This window comes from Catharus ustulatus, chromosome 1 (assembly GCF_009819885.2).
Source record: "Catharus ustulatus isolate bCatUst1 chromosome 1, bCatUst1.pri.v2, whole genome shotgun sequence".
In the NCBI taxonomy this organism is placed as follows: Eukaryota; Metazoa; Chordata; class Aves; order Passeriformes; family Turdidae; genus Catharus; species Catharus ustulatus.
The window spans coordinates 5874212-5886160 of NC_046221.1; the positions used below are offsets into that span (position 1 = coordinate 5874212).

Below are 11949 nucleotides of genomic sequence, written 5' to 3' on the forward strand. Positions count from 1 at the left end.
GTTCGTCGCGAGAATCCGTGCGCAGCTTTCACAAATTGGCCAATTAGTAACAGGATCGCGGCATAGCGGGCTTTACTGGCTCGGGGTGGGGCCAGGCAGGCTCGGCCCGCTCATGGTTGCCGACGGGGCCGGGTGGCCCAGCTCAGTGCCACGGCTCGGCGGGGCTGGCCGGGTGGTGCTGCCGCCGCCGCCGGGCTCGCTGGCCCCCCTCTCCCGTCAGCACCGCCCCGCTGCCGCTTTCGCTCGCCCCGCGCCGCGCCTCGCGAGCGCCGCGCCCGCCCCGCGGCGCTTTCGCGGCTCGCGGTTCGCGGCTCGCGGTTCGCGGTTCGCGGCTCGCGGCTCGCGGTTCGCGGCTCGCGGTTCGCGGCTCGCGGCTCGCGGCTCGCGGCTCGCGGTTCGCGGCTCGCGGTGGCGCTTTCGCGGCTCGCGGTTCGCGGTTCGCGGTTCGCGGCTCGCGGTTCGCGGCGGCGCTTTCGCGGTTCGCGGCTCGCGGTTCGCGGCTCGCGGCTCGCGGCGGCGCTTTCGCGGCTCGCGGCTCGCGGTTCGCGGCTCGCGGCTCGCGGCTCGCGGCTCGCGGCGGCGCTTTCGCGGCTCGCGGTGGCGCTTTCGCGGCTCGCGGTTCGCGGTTCGCGGCTCGCGGCGGCGCTTTCGCGGCTCGCGGTTCGCGGTTCGCGGCTCGCGGTTCGCGGCTCGCAGCTCGCGGCTCGCGGTTCGCGGCGGCGCTTTCGCGGTTCGCGGCTCGCGGTTCGCGGCTCGCGGTTCGCGGCTCGCGGCTCGCGGCGGCGCTTTCGCGGCTCGCGGCTCGCGGCTCGCGGCTCGCGGCTCGCGGTTCGCGGCTCGCGGTTCGCGGCTCGCGGCTCGCGGCTGCGCTTTCGCGGCTCGCGGTGGCGCTTTCGCGGCTCGCGGTTCGCGGTTCGCGGTTCGCGGCTCGCGGCTCGCGGCGGCGCTTTCGCGGCTCGCGGTTCGCGGCTCGCGGCTCGCGGTTCGCGGCTCGCGGCTCGCGGCTCGCGGTTCGCGGCTCGCGGCTCGCGGCTCGCGGCTCGCGGCTCGCGGCTCGCGGCTCGCGGCTCGCGGCTCGCGGCTCGCGGCTCGCGGCGGCGCTTTCGCGGCTCGCGGTTCGCGGTTCGCGGCTCGCGGCTCGCGGCGGCGCTTTCGCGGCTCGCGGCGGCGCTTTCGCGGCTCGCGGCTCGCGGCTCGCGGCTCGCGGCGGCGCTTTCGCGAGCGCCGCTTTCGCTCGCCCCGCCGGCAGGGCTGTCGCCGCCGCCACCAGGCTCGCCGGCCGCCCCCTCCCGTCTGCACCGCCGCCGCGTTTCCTCGCCCTGGCCGGCACTGCAGGCCCCCGCACCGCCGGGCTCCCCCACGCTGCTGGCCCCGATTATGCTGGGCTTCCCCCGCTGCCAGGCAGCCCCACCCGCCCGGCTTCCTGCTTCTGCCATGCTCCCCTGCACTGCTAGCCCCAGTTCTCCCGGGCTCCCCCGCCCTGCTGGCTCAGGCTCTGCCGCCCTCCCTGCCCCGCCCTGCTGGCTCAGGCTCTGCCGCCCGCCCCCACACTGCTGGCCCCGCCTCTGCCAGGCTTTCCCACCTCTGCCGGGGCCGGCCGGGCTCCAGCTTGGCTTGGGGCTGCCACGGGCTCTCACTTCCGTGTTGGCAGCTTTTAGAATTTTGTTAATAGATTAGCCGCCCCGGAATATTAGCCGCACTTCCGGGTTTCCACCAAAATTTTGGTCAAATTGGTGCGGCTTGTATTCGTGAAATTACTGTATTTCATTTCATAGAACAGCAGAATCCTGAATGAGTCAGAGTAAGGCGTTCCTGTCTCCAGCCTCCCAATTCCAAGTGTTGTTTGCCCATATTTTTTTGACTCTGCACTCAGGCCTGAATACTTTTAACTATTATTTGAAAGGCAACAATAAGCACAAAAGTATGAAAGCTTAATAAATCCTTCTCTCCCCACTGTACTAAGAAGTATCAGTGAGAATGTAACTGAAAGTTAAGGAAGGGAGAGTTGGGGAGAGGAAGATACAAAATACTCTGGAAAAAATAAAAATAGATATCCCAAGTGGAACTTCTGGCCTGGGGATGCCTCCACAACAGCATGCCTTTAAAAACTAGCACTGCTACATAAACCAGTACTACCCAGCCTTTTCTGCACTTGGCTGTGCTCAACAAGGGTTTGTAGCTCGCTGTTTTTTTTGGCAAAGGTTCACATGCTCACAACCTTAAGTAAACATTAAATCCAGTTATGCAGTCCTGATCGTGAACTCTTGTATGCAGGAGCTCCAGGCACTGGGCATGAAAACAACCTGAGTGATATCCACAGCTTCAGGGCAGACCAGGCAGCTCCCAACGCAAGGCACTGGGCTTGGAAGAAAGTTACTCCTTCATTTAGGAAGAGTTCAGATGCTTCGTACTTGACTTGACTTTTTTTTGCCAGCACAATGAAGGAAATGTCCTGCTTCTGCTTGACTTTTTCTTCCTTGTTGGAACAGATGGTGAAGGCTTACAAATACGTGACTGGTATTTTTTCAGTGACTCATAGCTCAGAGCCACAGGTTTCAGAGGGTGATAAGAAGCTCACCAAGATGGATGTAAGCGTACTTGAGGAGCAGTATGACCATATAAAACAGAAGCAAAAACTGCAACCACACATTATTGTATATAAAACAGGTACGCTTATATTTGTAGGAAAAAAAATGCATATGTAATGTAAAGATTATTTCTTTAAATCTTTAATAACACCTAGTTCGTTCTTTTTGTGTTCAGCTTCAATAGAGGTAGAAGTAAATTCCTTTTCTGTCATTTTGGGGTTTTAGTCATTTTGCTGGAAGGTTGTTTTATATTTATATCAATAAGCTTCGTGTCAGTGAGATATTATTATGTATTTGAAACAGATGAACATATTTAAGGTAAGGTTTTACAGGGTTTATATCAGTAAAATAAAGTTCTAACATAAATAGTAACCGTTACAGTAACCATGTTCTTCATGTCTGTGATAAGTGTATTTGTGCAATGTATTCTGTAAAATTTCTGCTCTCTTGAATGCTTCCATCAGAACCAGCAACTCTGGGTCACCTTTCTCTCTTTCTCCTCTCTTCTCCATTTGCGGAAAGCAACGACGAGTATCAAGTAACAAGCACAAGCTGGGGGTTTTGTTAAAAAATAACTTTAATTAAAAGTCACAGTGGGTAACCAAGATACAAGCTTTGAACAAAAGTTCCTTTGAAAGTATTTTCAGTGCATATTGCTTGGAAAGTACATACTAGAGAAACAAGTTAGAATATGTGTCACTCATGTACTTGCCATGTCAAACAAATTTTATATAAAAAACTTGCAATTATTTTGAAGTTTTTACTTAGACTATTGCTGACAATACCATACTGATACATTAGCATTCCAAGTTAAAGTGATATTGAGAATACTAAAACAACTAATGAAGTTGTCTTCTGAATTTAATTTTAATATAAAACTCCTCCATCACTTACCTCTCACATTAGTATTTAGCTCAACAAGTGCAGAATTTAGGTTATTTCATTCTTTACACTTTCCTCTATGTTTTTCAGCAGTTCTAGCATTTATCTGTCAGACTTCATGATCAGAAACAAACATGTAATGATGAACCATGCAACAGATTTGCTTATTCAATATTCTTTCATCCAAATGTTTTGGAATTCTCATATTAAAATAATTTAAATTGCTGTAAGGAAGAAAAAATATATATACAAGCTTATTTTATCAGGTATCAGAAAGCAGCTAGCTTGAAGACAAAACAGCCCATCTAATCAGTTATAGTAAAAAAATGTTAGTTAAAGAAAGGGAGCAGAAGCCTTTATTCAGATTGATTCAAATGAAGTTTCAGATATAATAAATGCAATCAGAACAGATTTTTTGCAAGGTCATTTGAAGATTAAAATATGTAAGAAAGTAGAACTACACAGTTTCTGGCAAGTTTAAAATGTGCTATGGCTCAAAATCCACATACAAATATTTTTATACACATGCACATTCCCCAAAACATTCACAAAACCACATAACCTGCTGCTCTGAACTTCTGTCTCCAAACAACCTGTGTGGAAAGAATTCATGTCACTGTTAGCAGTCAGAATTTGGACATTTTTTGTTATGCTGAGTTGTCCAGGTCCTAAAAGTTTATCTTACACATTTCTGTGGAAGATGGGAAAACCCATTACATGGCTCAGTATTTTGCACCTGTTACATGCATCAGTTTTAGGAATATATGGAACAGAAAAGAACATTGTCATATCAGGACTGTTCTACACCATCCCAGTACCCCAGGTAGTTCCATGTATGTGTCGATGATTTGTGCTGACAGAAAATGATTTCCCTACCTAGAGGGTAAAATTTTGGCTGTGCTGGGAAAGGGGTGACAACAACAGCACCACCATAAACCCCACAAACCTCAAAGGCCAGACACACAAACCCTCATGGAAGGAGAACACCTTCAGTCCCTCGTGGTCCTAAAAATCCCTGCCAGAGGTCTTTGTTCTTACCAGTAAAACCCTGCTTTGCTCCTGCCTGGCAGAGAAGCTGTCCTTCCATGTAACCACAGGGATTTTGAGCACTGTAGGTTTGTTGCACCACAGCCGGAACAGTAATTCCAAGTTTTCCAGAGGACTTTTAGCTTTGTGTCTGCAGGAGTTGTATAATTGTGGACCTTTAAACAGAACTTATGACCCTCTAGCTTCTCTATTATTTTTGACAGACAGGTTAGTAACCAAGAAGTCACCTAAAAATGACTTTGTTCTGTTTCTTCCCCAATACACACAGCCACATTCTTTTGCCCACTCCTGATTATTTGAGAACAAAGACCATGAGAAGATTTGTAAGGCACCAGTTAGCAGTGTATTCATTATTTATTGGCTAAGAAGCTGAAAAACAGTATTTACTTTAGGAAATAAGTGGGAGTATTCAGCACATGCAGTCACAACAGAATAAATACTGGGACTCTGACTGCAGAAAACTCTTCCAAGTATTTCCCAAGCTAACTTGAGATAAGATTAACTTTTGCCACACCAGAAACTTAGAAGTATCTATTAATGATGACAGCATATGGCCAGATGGTAAGCAACTCCACAACAAGGCTATAATGTACAATTTACATAGAGAAAAAAAAAAAGGCAGAAAAACAGAAAGAAAGGTCTGTATAATTGCAGCTTTCTTTAAAATTTGGACCGTGCTGGAGGTGTGTTAATTCAACACCCAGTGGTTCAGGACTATCACATTTCTATCCAAGGTCATTGCTCAATTTTGTGTGCTGCACCTGCAGCCAAGCAAGGAATCAAATCAACCTTGAACTCAAAACCAGTGCACACTATTAAAATTGGACTAGATTTGTCACTCTGAACTTTCTGATCAGTTCAAGACAGATCATAATCATTCTGATGACCAGTTCATAAAGTTCTAGATGTTCTGATGTTGCCTATCAATGTCAGTACAGCAAAGGGCACAGTTAGCACCACAAGAACATGCAGAGGTGCTTCACATCAGTCTCTCAGTTCCCTTCTCTCCTGTTTTTTCTCTCACATACAGAGAACAAGCCCTGATTTTCACAGCTTGGTGCTACACTGTGCTGCTGTACAGAACACACAGGGCTCTGATTTGCACGTGGATCTTTTTTGTAGCCAGCCAAGCTCAGCTTTATTTCTTGGATGAGGTCCAGTCATAACTTTGATTCTCACTGTTGCATGGTAGAGAACTGTGTGCTCTTATCTCTCTGAGTGGTCACCTTAAGAAATTCTGTTAACACACCTCACTGGACAGATGGATGCACAAACACACCTGTATCTCAAAGCTCTGCACGTGCCTCAGTCTCCTTTCTCTCAGTAATGCAGCACAAGAACCAACGTGGCCTGACATGGTTCTCCCTCCCAGCCATGCTGCAAAACAGCTCTTATCAGATCAACCCCTCGTGGTCAAGGAGCAGAAAAAGTTCTGTGATATTATGCTGGGGTTGTTGTTTCAGCCATGGGAGCCCAAGGCAGTAGTGAAAGCCCTTGCTTAGCAAAATCCCTTTTGTACAGGTTCATTTACTGCCAGTAAATCAGCAGGGTCTGACATCTCCTGACATATTCATAAAGATGACACTAAAGGCAGCTATGAAGCAGAGGTGCTGTTGGGTTTTTGTGCAGGCAGCATCCTACTCAAACTAGCTTCTTTTCAAATTCAGGGTTACAATCCTTTCAAAACAGTTGTTCAGAGGCACTCAAAATATAATCAGCACTCTTCTGTGTCTACTTTTCTCCCTTTAATGTGCTTCAGAATTCATACTGCAAGAGACACAGACACTGTAAGTCAACCCTGTAAATAAGGCCAACATTCTGCACAACTCCTACTTTAAACTGTATTTATACCTACTGAAGTATATTTCATTAGTGTCAACAGATTATCTTTAGTTTCTGTTCATTTTCAAGACACAGAAAACCGTCATGTCCAGCAATATGATGACTGTTACATCTAATTAAAGTAGCATTATTATTTCTAATATCACAAACATTTTTAACAGTAACTTTCATACTGTTTTAACAATGAAGCTATGGGGTAGAAGAATTAAAAAAAAGGAGACCAGAATCTCTCCAACTGTTATAGCTACTCCATACCTTTCACAAAGGAAGCAAATTCCTCTAAGTTATCATTTAGGCAACACTAGTGTGATAAGCTATTTACACAATTTATACTGACAATAGTAAAATTGCAGTAAAATATTAAAATACAAGGTTATAATGTTAATGATCCCTCATTAAGGAAAAGAAGACATACACAACTTGTTTCTTCTGAAAATAGTCACAATATTATTAAGCTGTGAATACAAACTTCAAACAGCATCAAACAGAAAATTTCTGTCTCAAATTACAGCACTTGCCAACACACAGAGCAAGTCCCTACTCACCTTAAGAAGTTTGGCTTACAAGCAATTAATTACTGAAAGTCAATTCTCAATCTGTGCTGTTAATGAGTCTTAGAGTACCAGTTAGATCAATATTGCCTTGATAAATTTCCATTTTCATTTCACTAAAACTAGGATATCATTTATGCCCTCAGAACTGCAAAAGCAAGCATGAAGTAGTTCTACTCCTTAACCTGGCATCAAAAGAACTTGCACTACTCTCAGCCACTGAAAGAAAGAGCACAGTTAAAAGTCATGTTAAAGCTTTTCACACAAGTTTATGCTGCAGAAATCATACCCCTGATTTTTACCACCATAGTAACGTGCACAAATGCATTTCTCCTGCAGGTGGGCATGAATCTGTTCTGCCAGAATCAATGGTCAACCCTGTTCTAATTAATAAGAAAGTTAAAAGATCAAAGTCATGTAGAGGAGACGTCCCTGTCAGAAAGGTCACACTGGAGACAATCAACGGTGGCAACTCAGAAGACAACTTGCTCTGGCACATCCACCTGGGAACTCACCGCCTGGGGCAGGCCCCTGCACAAGGAGATTCCTGCGATCTTTCCCAGTGCAACAGCTCACCGTGGAGTTTTGACAACAAGAGACTGATTTCAAAGGGAAATGGCACACCACAGACCGAGGAATCAGCAGGAGCGGGTGAACTCTCTGAGCTCAGGCAGCTGGGAAGCTCGAGCCTGTTGAACAGTCTCAGCAAAGAGAACGGCTGCAACATTTCAAGCTCCTGCCAAAAGCCTCCTCTGAAATCAGCCACTGCAGCACTTTGGGCACATCAGCAGATTTCTGCTACAAAATGCATGCCAGCCTGCAACAAACTGAACTTTTACCCTTTTCCGAATAGGAAAGGGCCCAGAATTTCTGAAGCAGCAAGAAGGCTCGGGTTATATGTGTCACAATGAGGACATTCAGTAATACCTGAAACATTGTCAAAAACTTGACTAAAACTTAAAGTAGCAAAGTAGTCTTTCTAGTTACACAGATCAACTTGCTGAAGTCTACTACTTTTATTAGCCACAGAAGATTCTGATTATATAATGTTTAATATCTTTATAATTCTTAACATATTATTTCATCATTCACTTTCAAGATATCCAAGATAATTTCTGATGTATTTTTTAAATCAATTAATAAAACATCTGCTCATTTCTCTTGTTGTAATGAGACTTAGTAAATATAATTCTTTTCTCATACATAAACTTTATAATAATATATTTTTGGTCCATCCCTAGTGTTTCATTAGAAAACTAATGAGGTGTCCCCTTCTGCAAGATCTTTAGAGGGAGGAGACCCTCTCTTTCAGGGGCTTTTCAATGGCACAGCTAGGATCTATGTATCACCCACTTCTGGCTGCAAGTGTTCACACAGGTCTCTTTTTCAAAAGTAGGCTTTACAAAAATTGGAGATGGGGAATGTCTCCCCATTTCATAATGGTAGCCATGGGATGTCACAGTAACCATGTTTTTTTCTTCACAGTAGTTCAGTATTTAAAGAATGATTAAGAAGAAGAAGAAAAAAAAAAGAAAAAAAAGTGCACAGATATGCCTAATAGTTATAACAGGGAAAAACACTAGATAACAATTAGTCCACATGAAACAAGAAATTACCTAGAATGAAGTACCTCAAAAACTTCATTGTCCTTTGATTGATTTAGTTATCTTAATTAAACACGGACCTTGAAAACCTTGGTTTTAAACTCAGTGCAGGTTTATGCATGGACTAAGTAACTAACTCCTTTGTAAAGTCTTTCATGCAAACACTTTGTCCTTTCCTCAGGCTTCTCTGGCATATTACTGTGCCTTGTACTGACTGGAACTAATTTAGAAAAGGTATTTTTCCTTTGGAGAATCTTTCAGTTTAATTTCCAAGGACATTATGAAAGAGCATTTTCATTAGTTCATAAGTTTTCATTTGTTAGTGGAGTAGTTTCGGTTATGAGAAAAGTTGCTACACTAACATTTCAAGAGACTGCAATATTGCACACACACAATTGTCTAATGAGAAAATGATGGGTTTTTTCCTAAAGCACCTGTAGTGAAAATTAAACAGAAAAATAAGAAAAAAGCCTAAAACTTCAAATACTATAAAGTCCTGCTTCTGAAGGGCACCTGATCTGCCAAACCTTTCCTGTTAACCTCTTCATGTTTGGCCATCATGGGCAGCAGCTTCCATCACTATTACCACAGATGTAGCAAAGTTTCAAGCACTGAACTCAAGACTGTCATAAAGCAAGTTTACTCTGAGTTTATCAATAGGCAACTGACTGATTTATGCACATGGAGGAACGTGGAATCTTGAAATTCTAGTCCAGTGTCCTGTTCACAAGCCCATGATCCCTTTGAGTTCCCCTTTCCAAAGCTGGAAATGAGACCCTCATGGTAGTTTGCCTGACTTCCTAAGGAAAATGTTAGGACAGTCCTGCATTCTAGAATAAATCACACTGCTGAGCAATTATTTCAGTCACACATAAATGAAATAGAGTGAAATAAAATGAAATCCCTTTGCTGCTGGGCAGCATGCTGCTGGTCACATGAAAAAATTACTACTTGTTACCCATTAAAAGAAAAGTTAATGGCTTTTACAAGCACCAAAAACATTCCAGGAACAAGACTCAGCTCCTGAGGACCTCAAATACAAAACACAGTATTGAGCAGCCCATGTTGCACAGCCAAATCCCTGAAGCCTCACACCCTGCTCCCACTCCAGGACATTTTGGGGAGCACAAGTGACACTGGAGCACTGCCTCAACCTGAGCTGGTGTTTAGCACCAGCTTTACCACACCCCTCATGTATTTCTCCAGCCCAGTCTCTGAATCCAGGTTAATTTTTACAGCCCTACAAGCAGGCAAGACCCTGTTCACTCCCACTGATGGGGAGATACAAACTCCCACACTAAATCTCACCAGCAGCACTGCTGCGTTCAATAATTACACACTTGAGAGAGACACTGTTTATTTCAGAGTTGTACAAATGTGGGTGTTGGTGGTCTTCCACAAATCAAGTGCACCTACTGTCAAAACTTCTTACTATTTATGCATTTTAGCAAACAAAGCCATTATTGTTCATCTGCTGCAAGTTAGATAGTTCTTTTCTTCATTAATATTCTATCTTCTACTGGTTAATTATTCTCTCACTTCTTATGCTAATAAGCACTTTCTCATCTTTTGAGTCTTGGTTTCCTGGGTCAGGAGTTGTGATGTGTCCCTACCAGAATCACCTTTCACCCAGTTGGAGCTGATTTCAGCAGTTAAGAGTTTGTTTTATTTGTTTCTTCCTTATCTTGGGAGTTCTGTCAAATGTCCTTGTGGCCTGTAAATTCTGCATTCTTTGTGTCCACTATCAGTAGTACAGTAATTTCACGAATACAAGCCGCACCAATTTGACCAAAATTTTTGTGGAAACCCGCAAGTGCGGCCAATATTCCGGGGCGGCTAATACATTAACAAAATTCTAAAAGCTGCCAACACGGAAGTGAGAGCCCGCGGCAGCCCCAAGCCAAGCTGGAGCCCGGCCGGCCCCGGCAGAGGTGGGAAAGCCTGGCAGAGGCAGGGCCTGCAGTGCGGGGGGCGGGCGGCAGAGCCTGAGCCAGCAGGGCGGGGGAGCCCGGGAGAACTGGGGCTACCAGTGCAGGGGAGCATGGCAGAAGCAGGAAGGCCGGCGGGTGGGGCTGCCTGGCAGCGGGGGAAGCCCAGCAGAATCGGGGCCAGCAGCGTGGGGGAGCCCGGCGGTGCGGGGGCCTGCAGTGCCGGCCAGGGCGAGGAAACGCGGCGGCGGTGCAGACGGGAGGGGGCGGCCGGCGAGCCTGGCAGCGGCGGCAGCAGCCCTGCCGGCGGGGCGAGCGAAAGCGGCGCAGGGCGGGCACGGCGCGAGCGAAAGCGGCGCGAGCGAAAGCGGCGCGGGGCGGGCGCGGCGCGGGGCGAGCGGCGAGCCCGGCGGCGGCGGCGGTGGCAGCCCGCCGGCCGGGCGAGCGAACGCGGCGCGGGGCGGCCGGCGAGCCCGGCGGCGGCAGCCCTGCCAGCCGGGCGAGCGAACGCGGCAGCGGGGCGGTGCTGACGGGAGAGGGGGGCCAGCGAGCCCGGTGGCGGCGGCAACACCACCCGGCCAGCCCCGCCGAGCCGTGGCGCTGAGCTGGGCCACCCGGCCCCGTCGGCAACCATGAGCGGGCCGAGCCTGCCTGGCCCTGGCCCCGGCCCCAGCCAGTAAAGCCCGCTATGCCGCGATCCTGTTACTAATTGGCCAATTTGTGAAAGCTGCGCACGGATTCTCGCGACGAACGAAAGTGCGGCTAATATTCGGGGTGTGGCTTATCTATTGACAAAGACAGCAACATTGTCGAGGCACCAGGGGTGCGGCTTATAATCCGTGCGGCTTGTATTCGTGAAACTACTGTAACTCTTTATTCCCAAGCTTTGCTAACCTTCCCCAAGGTCTGAGATCACTGAAACATGTCAAGCCCTAAACCTTAACAACAGCAATTCTACCAACAATTAATTTATTTTTCTAACATCTGGACGTCGCTTGGTTGTTGTAAGTTGCTGTTTCATGGGTTATGTCTCACAGAACCGCAGAATGGGTCGGGTTGGAAGGGTCACAGTGGTCATCTGGACCCACCTCCCTGCTCCAGCAGGACCATCCTAGAGCACAGGATTGTGTGCAGATGGCTCTGGAATATCCCCAGCAAAAGAAACTCCTCAGCCCCTCTGGACAACCTGCTCCTGTGCTGGGTCACTGCTCAGGGAGGAAGTTTTTCCTCATGTTCAGATGGAATTTCCTGCACATCCGTTTCTTGTCCTGTTGCTGGGCACCACCAAGAGCCTGCTCCATGCTCTTGGCACCCCTCTTTGGGTACTGACACACATTGATGAGGTAAATAAACTTCCTCGGGGACAGGAGAGCACACGGCCTTAGGCTGTGCCAGGGGAGCTTTTGGTTGGATATTTGGAGAAATTTCTCCACGGAAAGGAAGATTAGACACCAGAATGGGCAGCACAGGGAGGTGATGGAGTCAGCATCCCTGGAGATGTTTAAGG

The 11949-nt window shown here is 47.4% G+C and overlaps 1 protein-coding gene across 1 annotated transcript; it reads left to right on the plus strand.

Moving 5' to 3' along the window:
* Positions 1-2438: 2438 nt before the first annotated feature.
* Positions 2439-7821, plus strand: C1H9orf152 (chromosome 1 C9orf152 homolog). Its single transcript, XM_033086550.1, has 2 exons — positions 2439-2667; positions 7250-7821. Exons 1-2 carry the CDS (start codon positions 2439-2441, stop codon positions 7819-7821), a joined length of 801 nt encoding a protein of 266 aa, XP_032942441.1.
* Positions 7822-11949: the final 4128 nt, after the last annotated feature.

Bases quoted from the DNA above. Each gene is read 5' to 3' on its own strand.
- C1H9orf152 (XM_033086550.1), top strand. From the start codon at position 2,439: ATGAAGGAAATGTCCTGCTTCTGCTTGACTTTTTCTTCCTTGTTGGAA. The intron at 2,668-7,249 runs GTACGCTTATAT...TTTCTCCTGCAG, and splicing joins CATTATTGTATATAAAACAG to GTGGGCATGAATCTGTTCTG.